General features: G+C 43.5%; 1 protein-coding gene across 1 annotated transcript; it reads right to left on the bottom strand.

The window, feature by feature from the left end:
- Nucleotides 1-1,015: 1,015 nt before the first annotated feature.
- UBE2J2 (ubiquitin conjugating enzyme E2 J2) lies at nt 1,016-19,218 on the bottom strand. Its single transcript, XM_034434901.2, has 7 exons — nt 18,839-19,218; nt 9,765-9,895; nt 9,129-9,169; nt 7,875-7,977; nt 6,412-6,550; nt 6,166-6,246; nt 1,016-4,161 (listed from the first exon to the last, which is right to left on the bottom strand). Exons 2-7 carry the CDS (start codon nt 9,893-9,895, stop codon nt 3,874-3,876), a joined length of 783 nt encoding a protein of 260 aa, XP_034290792.1. The 5' UTR covers nt 18,839-19,218; the 3' UTR covers nt 1,016-3,873.
- Between the last annotated feature and the right edge of the window lie 196 nt (nt 19,219-19,414).

Raw genomic sequence — 19,414 nt, 5'->3', positions numbered from 1 at the left:
TCTGCTATTACTTGTCCCCAGAATCCAATAGTTCGAAGCTTCTGGGCATAAACTTTCAATCTATATTTATCATGCCCCTGCTAAATAATACCCATTCCACCTAAACGAATCCCCTTAGTTTGCTTGCAACGTCTTGCAAATAGTAGAAGTTCTGTTTGGTCACAATTTCCCCCTTTACAATCTCTATAACTGTTGCCTAAATAAATATTTACTCCACCTCCAATAGGCCCAAATGGTTCTCTTGACTGCTGGCCGAGATTCTAAGACTCTAGAGCAGGTATGTCCAATTTAGAGCAAGGTATGTCCTATTTTTTTTTTTAATTTTTTTAAAATTTGATTTATATGCCGCCCTTCTCCGGAGACTCAGGGTGGCTTACAATGCGTTAAGCAATAGCCTTCATCCTTTTGTATATTTATACAAAGTCAGCTTATTGCCCCCACAAACTGGGTCCTCAATTTACCTACCTTAGAAAGGATGGAAGGCTGAGTCAACCTTGAGCCTTGGCGAGATTCGAACCAGCAGTAAATTGCAGGCAGCTGTGTTAATAACAGGGTGCGTAGACCACTGTACTATCAAGGCTCTTAAATTTTAAGACCTGCGGACTGCCAACTCCCAGAAATCCTCAAGCCAAGGACTGCTGGGGGATTCTGGGAGTTGAAGTCAGGCAGGTCTTCAAAAGTTGCCAAGGTTGGACATCACCTGCACTAGAGGATTCTTTTGCAATTGACCAACCAAATATTGTTGGGTTTTAAAAAAAAAATTAAGATTTCTCACCTGGCTTAGAACCCATACAACATTCGCTTCCCCTTCACACACACAACACATAAAAAAAAATTCTGCCCTTTTGAAGGTGCTACGGAAAACATACCTCTTAAAAACTCCACTTTGGCCAGCAAAGTTGTTCGTTGAGTCGATTTAAGCTTAGCACCTTCATATGGAAGTCAAGACCCATCGATTGTGAGAACTCCCATCGATGCAGCTTGAGGAACCGCCCCACGCAATCCAGCACAAGCGTGAACTCAGACAGTGATTTATTCAACAAACTATGGTTTAAACAAACCCAAGCTTGGCTTCAGTCACGTGCACTGAACTGGCCTCTTTTCCGACCCCTTTCAGGTACCTAAAGAACTCAACCTACGCTGCTGCTTCTTTTTTTTTCAAGTAGAAAGAAATGCCTTGGTATGAATATGTACATTTAAGATCATGTGACAGCCACGGGTGCAAAAACATGGACAGAAGGCCAAGCTTTAGAAGAAGAAGAAAAATAATAATAATAATCACAAAGTTTCATCAAAAGCCAGAGAGATGGGAGACCATCACACAATCCCTGAAGTATTTCTAAAAAACGGAAATACATATTTTAAATCAAGTCTCCCCAACCAACCGAGTACCCTTCTCCAGTTTGTCCTCGATCCCTGTGGCCCAGGGATGACGGGAGATGTAATCCCACAATAGCGCCTGGCATGTTGAGAAGGCTTTCTTAAAAATTATTGTTCAATCGCAGTCATCCCTCTCTGTCTCTCTCCCATTCATACGCTGACAATAAAGATTTTATTTTAACAAACGTCTGTTTTTCACGGATAGAGCTACTGGGAGAATTAACAACTGAACCGCACCTACTGGCTTAGAAATTGGTCAAAAGCAGATAATTCACTCTAAGTCACGTCTCTAAGTTAAACAGCTTATGGATTTAATTCATCTTTTCCGATTGCCTTTCCCCAGTCAATACTCCAATAGCATTTCCGTAAAGTCAAACTTTTCCAATTTTGTTTCGTGTACGGGTTCCCGGGGGGGGGGGGGGGGGGGGAAGAGAAGCTACACAAAAATTGAAATAAAACCAATAACTCAAAACTGAACGAAAAGCCAGAAATCTTCATCTTTAAAATACCTTGGAACAAAGGGAAAGCTTAAAAAAAAAAAAAAAAAAAAGACGTATTTAGCGGTACAGGGCTTTTTCGACCTTGGAGAGGGGAAGCTGATATAACCACGCTAAATGGGTTGGACTTAAGCATTTCTCGTTTTCTTCACACCGGTGTTAAGCTGGATGGACAGCACCATCCTACCAATTCCAGAAACTGTGGGGATCCTTCCCCTGTCCCAGAATGGGGAATGTTAAAGGTCCAGTTGTTCTGGTTGAGAATAAATAGGGTCCCCCCCCCCAAAAAAAATATTATCCGTTTAACTTCTCCCGTGTAAAGCATGTAAAATCGTAGCTTTTGAGTGACTCCAGCTTTAGAAGGGATACCTTCAACTGGAGCAAGAGAAAGCCTAGGACCAGCGATGGGTTGAACCGGGGCGAACCGGTAGTAACGGCAGGGGGGAGGCTCTCCCCACCCGCCTGGATGTCATCAAATACGCTCTGCGCATGCGTGGGCGAACTGGTAGCAAAATTTAAGTGAAACCCACCACTGCCTAGGACTAATGCAGACAACAGCCCGAAGCTTTTGGGGGTGGGGTGGGGGAAATGTCAAACCCAGAAGGGGTTGATTGAAAAATTCCTTCCCACGCCCACCCATCTGGGCTCAACTCTTTTCATTCCCCTTCTCTTTATAGCAGCAAAAAACCTGGAGATGAACTACAAAACGCGACATGATTGCAACCCCAAAAGTCATCAAACGGGGTCTTTTTGGAAAAAAAAAAGAAAAGAAACACAGAACACCAAACTTTTAAACTTTTTTTTTTTTTAAATGCTCATCAAAAGACCAAGGAGAGCCTGGCGATTCATTGTCATCTCTCTCTCTCTCTCTTTCTCTCTTTAAAGAGCAATTGGGCAAGTTTTTATTGGGCCAGATTTTTCTTTTTTTAAAAAAAAAAGAAAAAGAAAAACTGTTACTTTTGTGATGAGGTTTGGGCAAAGGACGTGCCTGCTTTTTTTAAAAAAAAAAACACACCACGTTACTCCGAAAAGTAACCGCTGACCCAATGGTCTGGGAGAGCGGGAAAACGGCATCCTTTTTTGCAAAAACCACAGGCTGTCTCCGTTAGCACCAAAACTCCTCACCTTTGTGGGGACGGCTCAACGTCGATTCCAAAGAGCAAAATGCTTTACGCTCGCCTTCAGCTCCACGCTCCACTTGTAAAAAAAAATTTTTTTTACGTTCACTCTCCCGCCATCGCCAACTTATTATGCGAAATGCTTCCTCGAGGATCTAGTGTTCACGCAAACGTCTGCTCGGTTTGGGATACCTGTTCAGCAGCAGACACCAACACGTCAAGCGAGGCGATCGAAGGGATCTTAAGGAAGCAACGAGCGCTCCCCTTATTCCTCTACACCGCCTCCCCTTCTCAGCTACCCACCCATATTAAAACAGGCAAGGGCTGCCTATGCTCTCCCAACCTTGTCTTCTCTACCGCCCAAAAACCCCACGTTGCCTTAAAAGTGGATGCTTCCAGCCCGCGTTCTCCAAATGCTCAAAGGTTGTTAGAACGAATTCAGAGTGCACTGAAAAAAAAGAAAAAAGAAAGAAAGAAAGAAAAAGAAACAAGGGGATTTTGTAGGCCGGTAAATTTAGATCCTACAGTTTCAAAGGCTGTTTTTTTTTTTTTTTCCTTCTTCTTTTCTTGGGAGACAGTGTGTTTGTCCTCTTCCTTGCTCCATTCCCATCCCATCCTTTTCAATCCCAAGCAGGGTTTCCCCTCCCCGCCGAAGAAAATAATTCCATGGGCCAAAACCAGTAATTAAAACAAAAAAACAAAACAAAAAAAAAACCCTGTACACATCACAGCAGTTAGCCCACAGTCGGGAGTACGAGACCCCACAGAGTCCCAAATGTTTCGTTTTCGTTTCCTTCCTGCCACTACTGTTATTTTGGTCTCAGAATCCAGACTTGGAAGGAGGAGGAGGAGGAGGAGGAGAAACTCCAGAGCATCTCTCACTCCTGCGCGATGCTCCTCAAGACGTACTTCACTGTGTAGGCGAAGGCCGCGAAGCCCACGATAACGAACAAGTTCGCCAAAGCTCCACCCAGGAGTCCATGGTGGCGGTTAGCTTGCTGGAGGCCAAGGGGATTGTTAGCCGCAGCCAAAGGCGGGTGCCCGTTAAGGATTGGCAGGCCGTTCTGACCGTGATGAGCTTCTCCGTCAGGGATGACATCCGGAAGCGGGAGAGTCGTTGGCCGGCTGTGGAGATCGTCTCGGGCCTTCTGTTTCTGCTTGATTTCCTGGGCAGCAGAGAAGGGCAAGGAGAGATAGATTAGCAGGAAGAGATCAAAGATTAAATGCGCCGGGTTGGAAATTCTCTCAGCTAAGCAAAACAAAGTTCAGTTAAAAGATGGAACTTACCGTATTTTTCAGACTATAAGACACACTTTTTTTGTCTCCCAAAAGGGGGTGAAAATGTCTGTGCTTATAGACCAAATATTGCTGAAGCTCCACCCACTCGCCGGCCGGTTTTTTGCCTCCGCATGCCCCATTTTCGGGCCTTTTATCAGGCCATTTTCAGGGATTTTTTCAGCCCGTTTTGGAGGCTTTTTTTGGCCCGTTTTGGAGGCTTTTTTTCAGCCTATTTTCAAGGCTTTTTTGGTCATTTTTAAAGGGAAAAATGGCCTGAAAAAAACCTCCAAAACAGGCCAAAAAAGCCTCAAAAACAGGCCGGAAAAAGCCTTGAAAAAGGGCAGAAAAAAGGCTGGAAAATGGGCCTGGAAAAGCCCCAAAAATGGGATGTGCGGAGGCCAAAAACTTTTGTTGTTGTTGTTGATTTCTTCTAAATTTAGGTGCATCTTATAGTCCAAAAAATACGGTAGTTTCACCGTTCTGGCTTTGAACTAAAACCTTTTCAGAGCTTTCAGATGGCAGGCTCTTATTTGTTTCTGGCAAAAAAAACCCCACGATCCTAGATTTTTTCCCCCTAGATCTTTTTTGTGCGGATGGAAGGATCCAATGAACCTCCCGCTATAGTCTGAAAACCCAGATTGTCAGAATAATGCTTATGGCTAAAAGCCCGCAGAGCAGAAACTTTCTGGTCTGGTTTTCAGATGTCCATGGTCATCCTCTAATGCAGGGGTGTCAAATTGAAGAGCCGTGGGCCACATCCGACCCACGGGGTGCTTAGATCTGGCCTGCAGGGCCGTTCTGGAAACAGAGGAGGACTGGCCCGCAGTACCTGTGCCAGCAAAAATGGAGCACGGTAAGACCATGAGTGGCCCTCCCAGGCTCCGTTTTTGGCTGCGACTGCCTCCTGCAGTCCTCTGCCAGGGAAAAGAGCCTCAACAAGTGACTTTGAGCTGGCCATGCCTATCCTGTCCATGCCTCTACGCCATGGCTTCCTTAGAAAGTAAACAGCACAAACAGTCCCGGCAAACCTCTTTAATTCAAATGGCTGTGAATTATTTTCATTCCCAGTTTGAAAGGCTTCTCAAGCAGTCTTGCAGGGGAATGTTTACAAACACCCACCTTATCTCCCTTGGAAAGCTGCCAGAGAACTAATTGCCACACACAGGGCAAGGCCAAACTTAGCACAGAGTCAAACAGAACTTTTCCAGAGCTTTTACCGAACAGATAAACTAATTGCTTCCTGCAAAAGCTCACGTCCCGTTCGCTTCTCTTTTATGTCTTATGGGAGGGGCCGATCATCTCCAAGCCTTACTCCTAAGTCGACCGTTTTCTTAAATTGTTCCTGTCTTCTGGCAGCTCTATGCATGCGCACACTGGGAACAGGCTCACGCTGTTCTTCTGCCACGCTGATATCAGACTCTGGAGACTCTGGAGGCAGCAAAGAACTACCTTGGCCCCCTCTCTGACTTAGACTCAGGGCCCTCATCCGAGCCTTACCCAGATTCCAGGACTGGCCCATGTTCCTCCCCAACCTCCTCACTGTCCGAATCTGCTGCCAGCTGTGCTGGCCGCTGGTGGGCCACAACACCAAGGTCAAACACAACCTTGATGTGGCCCTCAATGAAATTGAGTTTGACACCTCTGATCTAATGAGATTATTGTTCACAAGCAAGCCGCAGACACTAAGATGAGGCTGAAATGGGCTCAGGTGGTGACACAATCAAGAGCCTTTAAGACTCTTTTCACAAGGATGGGTGGATTTCTAAGTGAAGCAAATGTTGCCCTGGATTGTGGACGTCTCCAAATAAAAAAACCCGACCGAGTATAATAATAATAATAAAAAAAACCTGGAAATATCACCCAAGGAAAAGAGTAGCTTGTCACTCACTCACCTCCACCATGTCGGGAAACAATTCACAAAAAACTTTGTCTTTTACGTTAAATTCTAAACTCTGCGAAGCCAGCTGCCTCTTCTGAGGGAGCAAGAAGAGAAGAGGGGGGGAAAAAAGTCAGTCTTGGAACTATCATCTGAATGGAAAAGAAATCAAGAGTCCCCACATCTGTCTCTAGATTCCTTTGTGGCCAATATTTTAATCAGCAAGCGAACAAATGGCAGTTGGGAACGAAGGCTCACTCACCGTAAATTCTGTTGTTTCTATACTGCCCAGAGTGGGCCCTTTTTCAACCATAAAACTAAGAAGGCCTGTCAAGATTGTGGAGACGGACCAAGCTGGGTTCCACGTGTCGGGGTGGAAATCAGTAATGGAAAGACACAATCTACAGGGGGGGGGGAAAAAGCAGAAACATCAGAACTCCATCACAGCAGAGATACAGAAAATGTTCACCAGGACAAGATTCCTTTATATAATATATTTATATATTATATAATGTATATATATATATATATATATATATATAAATATATCTGATGAAGGGAGAACAAGCCGGGCTGGCTTAAGATGAAATTTTTAACTGTTTTTAAATGTTTTAAACGTTTTTAATTGGTAAATGAGTTTTAATTGGGCCAAATTTATATATCTTTTAATTGTTTTTAATATTTGTTCTGCATGTTTTTTAATCTGGCTGTACACCGCCCTGAGTCCTCAGGGAGAAGGGCGGTATAGAAATCCAATATAAAATAAATAAATAAAATAAAAATAAAATAAAATAAACTTGTGCTCAGAGGTTAATACAACTGCCTAACATGCAGGCAGCCCAAGTCCGAATCCGAGTAAGGGTCTGGCTAGCTGATGAGAGCTAAATAGCTTGAAATAGATCTATACTAGTCTCCCTTTATTTCTTTATCAGAGAAATATAAATTATAGATAGATAGATAGATAGATAGATAGATAGATAGATAGATAGATAATCTTTTTCTTTCTTTTTCGTAGGCTTTTATGTGCATATTCTTTCTAGCCAGGTTTTACCTACGTAAGCTATGATGTTATACAGCCCTGGTTCTGTGAAATCTTATTCACACGTTTCTGGGCTTTTTGTTTCTTGCTGACAGACAGCAGACTCTGTGCTGCCCTTTGGGAGACTCAGATAGCTATTTCTGCCTTATAAGGCTTCGTCAGTGAACCACACCCTTTTCTCAGGTATCCTCCCTGTAAAGGTACAATGTTTACGTTGTACCTACCCAAAGGGCAGCACAGAGTCTGCTGTCTGTCAGCAAGAAACAGCAAGAAACAAAAAGCCCAGAAACGTGTGAATGAGATTTCACAGAACCAGGGCTGTATAACATCATAGCTTACGTAGGTAAAACCTGGCTAGAAAGAATATGCATATATATATATATATTATAACATAAAAATTCAATGTCTATATAAACAGTGTGCTGTCTGAGTACAGTGATTTTTAAGGAATGATAATAATAATAATAATAATATTCATAACATTAATAATCACATATTTGCTCCTTCACTTTCTTTCGAAGTGAAGATGCGGATTTACTTCCAAACGTGGTACCACAAGGTCAAGTCGTCCCTAGTGAAGTATTTCTCAATATTAATAAGTGCAAGAGGTGAAAGAGATGCTTTCAAATCACCGGCTGAGAAAAAAAAAACAAAAAACCAGGAAATCATTAAGCAAATGATCTTACCTTGTATTGCATTTAAATCTTCCATTTGGTGTGATCATATAAATACTAGGAGGTTTGAAAGGAAATTCTCTGGGGAAAATTAACTTCCCATGGTAGTAGCCACCTGAAAGAGGAATAGTGGGAAAAGAGAACCGTTTTTAAATTTCACAGCAAAGCATGTTATCCAAAGGAGTTTGATGCACAGAGTTTGAGAAGAAAACTTCTGGATTTAACCATGGGGCCCCTTTTGGTTACAAGCGACTCGACGAAAAGGAGAAAGTTCTCTGAAATAGGCAGATGAGAGATTAAAAACAGGTCCTGCCTGATGAGTTACTCTGGCCATCTCCTTTATCCTCCTACGATGCTAGCGCTTCTAGATACAAGCCCTTCACTCTTTCTCAAGAATAGCAATAGCACTTAGATTTATATACCGCTTCACAGGGCTTCACAGCCCTCTCTAAGCGGTTTTACAGAGTCAGCCTATTGCCTCCAACAATCAGGGTCCTCATTTTACCCACCTCGGAAGGACGGGAGGCTGAGTCAACTTTGAGCCAGTCGGTCAGGATTGAACTGCTGGCAGTGGGCAGTTAGCCTGCAATACTGCATTCTAACCACTGACGAGGGAGGGTGGGAGGGAGGGAGGGAGGATTCATTTTACCCACTTATAGAGTCAGCCTATGGACCCCAACAATCTGGGTCCTCATTTTACCCACCTCGGAAGGATGGAAGGCTGAGTCAACCTTGAGTCAGTCGGTCAGGATCGAACGGCTGGCAGTGGGCAGAGTTAGCCTGCAATACTGCATTCTAACCACTGACAAGGAGAGAGGGAGGGAAGATTCATTTTACCCACTTACAGAGTCAGCCTATGGACCCCAACAATCTGGGTCCTCATTTTACCCACCTTGGAAGGATGGAAGGCTAAGTCAACCTTGAGCCTGGTGAGGTTCGAACTGCCAAATTGCAGGCAGCCAGCAGATGCAGTACTGCACTCTAACCACTGCGCCACTGAGGCTCTGAAGCACCTGAATCTCACCTGGCAACTACAAACATTCCTGGCAATAAATTTTGGAAGTTGATGCTTCTTGACCAACTACGTAGGATTTTATAATATATACATATACGTGATTATAAAAATATTAAAACAAAGAGCACAGGGAGAAAAAAAACCCCTGGAATTCTGTTCTCAAGCAAGACTAAAACAACACGTTCCCAACTTCTCCATGAGGGAGGCTGGTCTTTAGGGTGAGTTTACTCTGATGCCAAGCTACGATTTACCTTCATAGGGTGTCATTTCAGGTCCTCGTACAACATAATGCCTGCAAGAAACAAAACAATAAGTACAATTACACAAGTCACATTTCGAATCAGAAGTGAGGAACGAGGGTGTCCTGCCTTTTCAAAAGATCCCCAGATGGAAATCTGCTCTGTTGTGCCCAGGGCCCGCTAATAAGATTGTGTTATAGGTAAAGGTTCCCCTTGCATATATGTGCCAGTCATTCCAGACTCTAGGGGGCGGTGCTCATCTCCGTTTCAAAGCCGAAGAGCCAGCGCTGTCCGAAGACGTCTCCGTGGTCATGTGACCGGCATGACTCAACGCCAAAGGCACACGGAACGCTGTTCCCTTCCCACCAAAAGTGGTCCCTGTTTTTCTACTTGTATTTTTTACGGGCTTTCGAACTGCTAGGTTGGCAGAAGCTGGGACAAGGCACGGGAGCTCACCCCGTTCTGCGGCACTCGGGATTCGAACCGCCAAACTTCCGATCAAGAAGCTCAGCGTCTTAGCCACTGAGCCACCGCATCCCTTTATGCTTTATTTATTTATTCTTTATTCGTGTTTTAAGGAGGTTCAATCTCTTGACGCCTTTCGGGGTCAGCACCCACCCACCCCCGCTCGCCTCCTCCCATTCTTACCACTCAAGGATATTGGATGGCAAAGGCTCAGCACAAATATAAGGCACTGGATCTTTTTTGATGCGCAGGTAGTCCTGTTTGAGTCGCTGGGTGGCCGTGGTGGGGGCGCGCTTGTGGCTGGAGTTGCTCATCTGAAGGCAGAGAGGGGAAACGCATAAGAACAAGTGAGCCAAAGGAATTTAAGCTCTCCACAAGCTGAAAGAGAAGCCTCGAAGTGGTTAGCGGGGGAAAAATAAAAAGTTATAATTGCTTGGAATACTGCATCCAATTTTGGTTGCCACGATGTAAAAAAGATGTGGAGACTCTAGAACCGTGATGGCGAACCAATGGCATACGTGCCACAGGTGGCACACGGAGCCATTATCGGTGGGCACGCAAGCTCAGCTCCGGCGTGCATGCGTGCACCGGCCAGCATGAGCCTGAGTGGCGCAGCAGACTAATGCTACTGTTAAAGGTAGTATTTAGCTTCCAGCTGCCTGCAATTACTGCAAGTTCAATTCTCACCAGGCTCAAGGTTGACTCAGCCTTCCGTCCTTTCTAAGGTAGGTAAAATGAGGACCCGGTTTGTGGGGGCAATAAGCTGACTTTGTATAAAATATACAATAGTATGAAGGCTATTGCTTAACGCATTGTAAGCCGCCCTGAGTCTCCGGAGAAGGGCGGCATATAAATCAAAATCAAAATAAATAAAAAATAAATAAAATTTTCGGGCCATTTGGGCCCACCAGAAGTCAGGAAAAAGGCTGTTTCCGGCCTCCGGAGGAGTGGGGAAGACCATTTTTGCCCTCCCCAGTCTCCTAGAAAGGCTCTGGAGCCTGAGGAGAGCGAAAAACAGGCCTACCTTGCCATCGCATGCCAAAAGTGGGGGGAGCGTGTGTGTGTGTGTGTGTGTGTGTGTGTGTGTGGCACATGCATGCGTTGGAGGTGGGGCGCATAGAATTATGGGTGTGGGCACACACGCGAGCGACCCCCTCCCCCCACTTTTGGCACACGATGGCAAAAAGGTTAGCCATCATTGCTCTAGAAAGAGTGCAGAGAAGAGCAACCAAGACGATTAGGGGACTGGAGGCTAAAACATATGAAAAATGGTTGCAGGAACTGGGTATGTCTAGTTTAATGAAGAGAAGGACCAGGGGAGACATGATAGCAGTGTCCCAATATCTCAGGGGTTGCCCCAAAGAAGAGGGAGTCAAACTATTCTCCAAAGCACCCGAGGGCAGGACAAGAAGCAACGGATGGAAACTCATCAAGGAGAGAAGCAACTTAGAACTAAGGAGAAATTTCCTGACAGTGAGAACAATGAACCAGTGGAACAACTGGCCACCAGAAGTTGCGAATGCTCCAACACTGGAAGTTTTATGTTAGGAAGCCACCAGAAGCAATCTAGAACTGCAATGCAGTTGCCTTTTGTTGACAAATGAGCCAGCAGGGAGATCGTCTCTAAGCCAAATCAAGTCCATTTCTTTTAACCTTTCCAGAGAGATGGGGAACAGGATTCACATGTTCCGGTAAAAACCTGCAGAATTAAAGAGTCCAAAGTCTAATCCAAGCAATTTTAGGATTTAAATAATGCAAAGGGAAATTACCCGTCCTAAACGTTCTGTTGGAATAACTGTTGGGAAGCTCTTAAAAACAGCCTCATGTGAGAGTTTGACAGTGCTGACTTAATTGGTCGTAAGAATCATTTCCTTCTGATCGGATAACAGTCATTAAAGAATCATTTCCTTCTTTGATATTATCAATTGATTATAGAGAAGACCGAACAGAGGGTTTAACTAAGTAACGCAATTTTTTTTTTAAAACACGGATAAGCGAAGACGAGGGCGAATAGGATCTGAGAACAATAGTCATAATTATTGCGTGTATTAAGATTTACTATCTGTACTTAAAAAGAGATTGCACCCAGACGGTACACTGTTATTGGGAATATAGAAATTTTATATACAACCCAAGAAAATTGTACAATAAAAAATAATGATAAAAAACCATAAATACATCAATTACTACATTTTATTTAAAATGTTATTAAATATAGTAAATGTAGACCAGAAATCCTATGAAACCACCAAATTACGTAGGATTTTAGCATTTCCCACGGCCTCAGAATGACATTGTTGTTTTGATATGGTTTTTTTTATGTATATGTGATTGTTTTTTGTGTTGTTTTTTTAAAAACTGTTTAATAAAAATTATTTTTTTAAAAAAAAGACAGTCAAAATTTCACAGGAGCTGACTTACTCGTCTCATAAGATTGCAGACGGTTTTAAAGCAGAAAAGCAAAAAAAATAAAAATGCTAAGTCAAAGAAAGATCTTTGCCATTTTTTTAAAAAAAAGAATAATAATAATAATCCAATTAACAATTATATTAATAGTGAGGTTCTTAAAAGATCTATATTATGAAGCATCCGTTCAAAGTACGGATGCTTCATAATATAAAACCAACTGCCCAGAGTTGGTTAGTAAATGGGCTGCTATATAAATGTAATGAATGAGTGAATAAATAAAGATTCTTGGGCCAAAATAAATAAATAAATAAAATCATTTCCTTCTAACCAGGGTAATAGCCATAAAAATAATTTCCTCCCCTTATCCAGGAGCCCACTAAAGGCAACATGAGAGCATCCCATCATCCTCATTTGGATAAAATCTCCAATCCCCTTCCTGTTTAAACCCACATCCCTTAACACGATTTCCCTCTCCATCACTTGTTCTGTGGCTTGCAAACTGGATCCAAATATCATTTCAACTTGCCCCAAATTTCTTCGTCTCCCACTTTTGCCTTGATCAATTCCTCTCCTCAAAAAGTACCCCGCCCAAGTACCGCGTTTCCCCCCCCCCCAAATAAGACTGGGTTTTATATTAATTTTTGCTCCAAAAGACGCATTAGGGCTTATTTTCTGGTTAGGTCTTACTATGGGGAAAATACGGTACTAAAATGCATCCGTCTGGCTGATGATCTTAACTGGGGCTTATTTTGGGGGTAGAGTTTATATTTACGAGCATCCGGAAAAATAATGCTAGGGCTTATTTTCCAGTTGGGTCCTATTTTCGGCGAAGCAAGATAGTACCCAAATACCACAGCCTGCCTATCTCATCCAGGTACCTTCCAGAATTACCAGGCGAGGAAACGTCATAACCTTGTTGACTAAGGATGACGGAAGGCAAAATAAATCCAGTTCATCTCACCAGTTCCTTGCTCGGGTATAGCTGAATCATAAATACAAATACTACATCGCGAGGAGGTCGCCAGGGAGCCGGGCTAGACTCTAGGAAGCAGAGGCATAAATTAAAACAATCCCAAAGGACTATTGTGGGGGAAAAGAAACACTCTTATTGTGCTTAGATACAAGCACACTCTAAATTTTAAAAAAAATGTATTAATTCTCTTCCATGGCACAAAAAGCCTACCAGTTTAATTCCCAATAACAAGATTTTTGGAATATTAGTGGTGGGGAAGCTTTCCTCAAAAGAAAAAGGCTTCCTTGTTACATAGAATTCCTTGGCTTAATTCAAGGGTCTGCAATCTAAAACACTTGCAATGTATTGCAAGTGTTTGGACCTGTTTCCCACAGAAAAGAAAACACCGGGAGCCACAAAACCCTTCCCGTCCCTGACTGTTTCTTGCACGGCCACAAAACTAGCCTACATAGTTATATTAAACGTTTTGTTTTCTTCTGAAACTTTTTTCTTTTCTTGGATTTATCTATGGTTGGCCTACCGGGTTGAAAAGCTCAATAAATCGCGTGCCGGCGGGTGTCGCACATTGGCGGTTGTGACGCATATTTTGAGTGACAGGGAGCCGCAGCAGAGGGGTGCAAGAGCCACATGCGGCTCCAGAGCCGCAGGTTGCTGACCCCTGGCTTAATTCCACAAGATCATTTTCCTTGTGAGAAATGGGAGAATTCCTTAGAAGAGGGCCTACATTGTATTTTGCAAGGAAATAATGTGGGATTACCCCATCCTGTTGGCTAGGCCTAGTTAATCTGAGGCACCCAATAGAAGAAGTTATCTTCCTCCCTGCTTCTCATCTGCTCTAAACAAGGAAGTCATAACAGTCTTCTCACAGAATACCAGAAGGTCTTCTAGTCCAACCCCCAGCTCAAACAGGAGACCCTATACCATTACAGACAAATTGCTGTCCAATCTCGTCTTTAAAAAAAACCTCTACAACTTCTGGAGGCACGTCGTGATTAATTGTTCTGTCAAGAAATTTCTCCTCAATTCTAAGTTTTGATCGCTTTCCCAGAAACAGAACCGGTCTCTTCCAGCGAACAAAAGCTCAAAGGACAGATGTTGGGGACAAACAAGACCACGCCATGCCCTATGTGGCAGCCAGGCTGGAACGGTGACCCAGATGAAGGAGAAAAGCATTTCCTTTGTTTACCAAAGGTTAAACAAGGATACACCAGACAAAATTTATGTGCAAGCTATTAACTGGGATAATCCACACATTTCAGAAACTGCCTTAGACTCTGTTGAAGCTTTACACCAAGTCAAGGTTGCCTAAAAAAAAATCAGATATGCTGTTACACCCTAAGCAAACGAAGATCGTTTCCCCGTGGCTGAAAGCCGTGGGGATCTGGATAGTGAGAAATAAGCTTTGGCTCAACCCAAACAACCTGCAGGTTTTGAGTTTGCTGCGTTTTGGGGGGAGTGGGGGGTGGGGTGTTCTCTTATTTTCTTTCTGGATGGGGCAGAATCCCCACGATCAAGAACCGAGATGCCAATTGAGGGATCTTCGATTTGGGGCTCCTGCTGGAAAAACCACAGGGCAGCCGTGCCTAGAGGGCCGTTGCACTGGTCTATCGTGGGTTGTCAGTGGTGGCCTGATCCTAGGGCAGAGGTCCTAACCGGAAGCCCCCGTTCAATTCTGGAGCTGACCGGAAGTCCAGTTCCCCCACCAGAGAGTCTCCTCCGAGCACGGCGTCCTTTTTCTTCTGCCGACCGGAAGTCAGTTCCCCCACTATAGAGTCTCCTCCTAGCGCGGCGTCCTTTTTCCTCTACCTGTCCTAACCGAAAGCCCTATCAATTGTGGAGCCGACCAGCAACAGGGAGCCGCAGCAGAGGGATGAAAGAGCCACATGCGGCTCCAGAGCCACGGGTTGCTGAGCCGTCTTCTAGGGCCTGCTTTTCTGATCACTCATGCCCCTGGTCACTTGTCATTTGAACCACCGCAATGTGCGTTTGCGTGGGAAGGCCCTCGAAATCGAGGATCCAGAATGCAGCAACGCAACTAATTATAGCTGCACCTTGAGGCACTCACATTAACACCTACGCACCGTGAGCTCCACAGGGCTCCCTAACTATTTCCAAGTTTAATCCAAGATTGAGATTAGGAAGTGAATAAAGCCTTTCATGGCACAAGACCGGGTTACCGCCCGGTCTCCACCTCTCTCCGTTCATCCTGCGGAGCTCCAGCTTTGGGTTGAAACCATGTCATCTGCCAGGACCCAAAAAAACATCATTCTTCCCTGATCACCTGGACAGAGTGAACCTCTCTCTCCAGAATGAAAGGCTTTTGTGAATGGACTGTACAATAGGTGGCCTCAGCCATTTGGTTTTTTCCTCCTTTATGTTGTTTCTCTGCTGTTCTGTTCTTGTGGTTCCAGATGCTTGCTGCATTTTGTTTTGAATTCTTTAGAAGAGTAAAGTAGAGTAGGGTAGGGTAGGGTAGGGTAGGGTAGGGTAGGGTAGAATAGAATAGAATAGAATAGAATAGAATAGAATAGAATAGAATAGAATAGAATAGAATAGAATAGAATAGAATAGAATTATTGGCCAAATGTGAAGGAATTTGTCTTGGGTGCATATGCTGTCAGTGTACATAAAAAGACAAGATACACTCGTCAAGAATCATAAGGTACAACACTTAATGATAGTCATAGGGTATAAATAAGCAATCGAATCATACTAAGAAACAATCAATATAATTTGGGGGGGGGTTTTAAAGGCTTCCACGTAACCGTAAGCCGTCAAAAGTTATACTGTGCGAGTCGGGAAGTCGAATAAATCAATTTAAGGGATAGTTCAGCGAACAAGCCACAATAGCCAAGCTAAGCCACTATAAAAGCTAAAACCAGCTTCTTTCTGCCTCCTTTTGCTAAGTGCCTCCCACCACCACCATCCCTGCTACCCCCCAGTTACAGCAAATAGCTTTATAACAGCCAGAGACCTGCTCGTGAATTAACCCTAGATAGAACACAACTCTCAGAAGCCCCAGCTGCCGTGAATGATGGGTAGGGGAGTTTCTCATTAGCCTATATCTCAAGCTTCTATATCCCAGGGCAATAACCATACTGAATTCTACGGTATATAGTGCAATATCGGGTTTTCAGTTTCAGTTATATAGAATGTAAAGGAGGGCCTGTCTACTGCACGAGTCAAAGAGGGCTGTGAAAATATCTACAGACCCCTCGCATCCTGGACATAAATTGTTTCAACTCCTACCCTCAAAACGACACTATAGGCCACTGCACACCAAGACAACTAGACACAAGGGCAGTTTTTTCCCAAACGCCATCACTCTGCTCAACAAATTATTCCCTCAACACTGACAAACTATTCACTAAGGCTGCATTACTATTACTATTAATCTTCTCATCGTTCTCATCACCCACCTCCTTCCACTTATGACTGCATGACTGTAACCTTGTTGCTGGTATCCTTAAGATTTATATTGACTGTTTCCCTATGACTATCATTAAGTGTTGTACCTTATGAGTCTTGAGAAATGTATCTTTTCTTTTATGTATACCGAGAGCGTATGCACCAAAGACAAATTCCTTGTGTGTCCAATCACACTTGGCCAATAAAAAAGAATTCAATTCAATTCAATTCAATTCTCTCTCTCTCTCTCTCTCTCTCTCTCTCTCTCTGTGTGTGTATGTGTGTGTGTGTGTATTAAGTGTTTTTCTATCGAGACACCTGGTCTACCTCAACATGTGGGAGGGGGCATTCTGCTCCCTTTCGCCTTTCCGTTCCAATCCAGGAGCCCTCAGTCGCATTCACGACAAACCAAATTTCAACAAACTGACATACCAAATTTCTTTATCAGCAAAACATAAATTTGATATATATGTATATATGTATATATGTATATATGTATATATGTATGTATGTATATATGTATATAAATAAAGTGTTTTTTTTCTGTCGAAGCACCTGGTTTGCCCCAATATGGGAAAGAGGGAGCATAACTACTTCCCTTTTGCCTTTCAGCTCCAATCCAATGGCTAGCTGATGAGAGCTGAATAGCTTGAAATAGATCTACACTAGTCTCCTTTTATTTATCAGCAAATATAAATTTGGTACACTGTATATATAATATATAGCCAAGTTGATTGCTTTGGGAACCGCAGCTTGGGCTTTCAGGATGCTAACTCCTCCCCTCCCCCCCCCCACAACCCCAGATACATCTAAGTTTAGTTTATTTAACTTGATTGTCATTGCACATGGTACAACGAAATTAAATGCCGTCTTCAGTGCATATATTATATTATAAGTATATATTATATTATAATATATAATATATACACTGAAGACGGCATTTAATTTCATTATACCACATGCAATGACAATAAACTAAACTAAACTTAGATGTATCCGGGGTTTATTTATTGGTTCGATTTATATGCCGCCCTTCTCCGGAGACTCAGGGCGGCTTACAATGCGTTAAGCAATAGCCTTCATACTTTTGTATAGACCTGCTTAGTAGGGCTTTCGGGCCCTCCCTAAGCGGTGTTCTTTTTTTTATACAAAATCATCTTATTGCCCCCCACAATCCGGGTCCTCATTTTACCTACCTCGGAAGGATGGAAGGCTGAGTCAACTTAGAGCCTGGTGAGATTCGAACTCGCAGTAATTGCAGGCAGCTGGCAACTAAGTGCTACTTTAACAGCTCTTTAGTCCGCTGCGCCACCAAGGCTCTTATAATATATTATATATTATATCTTATAATATCTTATAATATCTTAATAGAATATCTTATAATATCTTATAATAGAATAGAATAGAATAGAATAGAATGTAGGTAAAATGAGGACCCAGTTTGTGGGGGCAATAAGCTGATTTTGTATAAAATATACAAAAGTATGAAGGCTATTGCTTAATGCATTGTAAGCTGCCCTAAATCAAATCAAAATTATAATATAATATAATATAATACAATATAATATAATAATATAATATAATAAATGTAATATAATAAATATAATATAATATAATATAAAATAAATATAATATAATATATAATAAATATAAGATAACATAACATAACATAACATAAGGTAGGTAAAATGAGGACACAGATTGGGGGGCAATAAGCTGACTTTGTATTGCTGAGCACATTGTAAGCCGCCCTGAGTCTTCGGAGAAGGGCGGCATATAAATCAAATTAAATATATATATATATATATATATATATATATATATATATATATATATATATATATATATACATACAAAAGTATGAAGGCTATTGCTTAACGCATTTGTAAGCCGCCCTAAATCAAATCAAAATAATAATAATAATAATAATATAATATAATATAATAAATATAAATATAATATATACACTGAAGACGGCATTTAATTTCATTGTACCACCTGCAATGACAATAAACTAAACTAAACTTGGATGTATCCGGGGTTGTGTGGAAGGGGGGGGGGCAATTAGCATCCTTGAAAGCCCAAGCTGCGGTTCCCAAAGCAATCAACCCGGGCTGTGTGTGTGTGTGTGTGTGTGTGCGTGGTGTCCTTAGCCAAAACTACCCGCCTGGAGTTTACACGTGTCCGGCTTCCAGTCTCAGGAAGCTGCATCCACACGACCTGCTTGTTTCCTGGATTCAGCCCCTTTTCTAAAACCGACCTCCTGCGCGCGCATCCTTCCCCCTTCCCCCCCCCCCCCGCCGGAGGAGGAGGAGGAGAGGGAGCCAAAGGGGGAATAAACGATGCCCTCCATTGCCAGGCTGCGCCCGATGGGAGTCAGCCGCATCAGCACCATGGCTTGTGGGGATGGGGGGGGGGAAGAAACCCACTCAATAACAAAGGGGGCCCTCCGGCTCCCGGTCCTTACCGCTCGCTCGCTCTTCGATCCTCTTTGCTCGGGGCGGAGGGGGGAAAAGCTGGGCGCCGGAGTCCGCTTCAACAACCCGGCGGGCGCCTTGTCTCCCTTCAGACGCGGCTGCCCCAGCTCCGGCCACCGCGACCCTCCAAGATGGCTGCCCAGGGCAGGCCCAACTAAAAGGCCGGCTTCCTCGGGTTTTTTTTTTTTTTTTAAATCGCCACTTCCGTTTCCGGCGAAAGAAAAAAAAAGGAGGGGGAGGGATCACTTCCGGTTAGGCCTTCCCTCCATCCCGGCCAAGGGATGGGATGGGAAGAAAGGTTGTAAAGTGTGGTGGTGGTGGTGATGGGGGTGGGTTGCCATAGAGCTCCGGCGGAGGGCGGGGCTAGAGCGGCGCCGTGTTTCGTCATCGTTAGTCGGGGATGGCTCGGCCTTTTTTTTTTTTTTTTTTCCCTCCCAGGGCGGAGTGTCTCGTTCGTGTTGTGCGCGTGCGCGGGGGCGCGTTGCCGGCCCGTTGCCGTGGAAACCGCACGGGGATGCGCTCGGGATGAAGCGTCCAAAATATGCTCAATGGAGGAACGCACAAAT

This window comes from Pantherophis guttatus, chromosome 15 (assembly GCF_059756535.1).
Source record: "Pantherophis guttatus breed Tessera chromosome 15, ASM5975653v1, whole genome shotgun sequence".
Lineage (NCBI taxonomy): Eukaryota > Metazoa > Chordata > Lepidosauria > Squamata > Colubridae > Pantherophis > Pantherophis guttatus.
Note: the sequence above shows the minus strand (reverse complement) of the source record. Positions and strands in the feature narration are given on the sequence as shown.

Coding starts and splice junctions, on each gene's coding strand:
- UBE2J2 (XM_034434901.2), bottom strand. CDS start 9,895: ATGAGCAACTCCAGCCACAAGCGCGCCCCCACCACGGCCACCCAGCGA. Junction 6,551..7,874: donor AGATTTAAATGCAATACAAG/GTAAGATCATTT, acceptor CCCCCCCTGTAG/ATTGTGTCTTTCCATTACTG. Junction 4,162..6,165: donor TGTTTCCCGACATGGTGGAG/GTGAGTGAGTGA, acceptor TCTGCTGCCCAG/GAAATCAAGCAGAAACAGAA.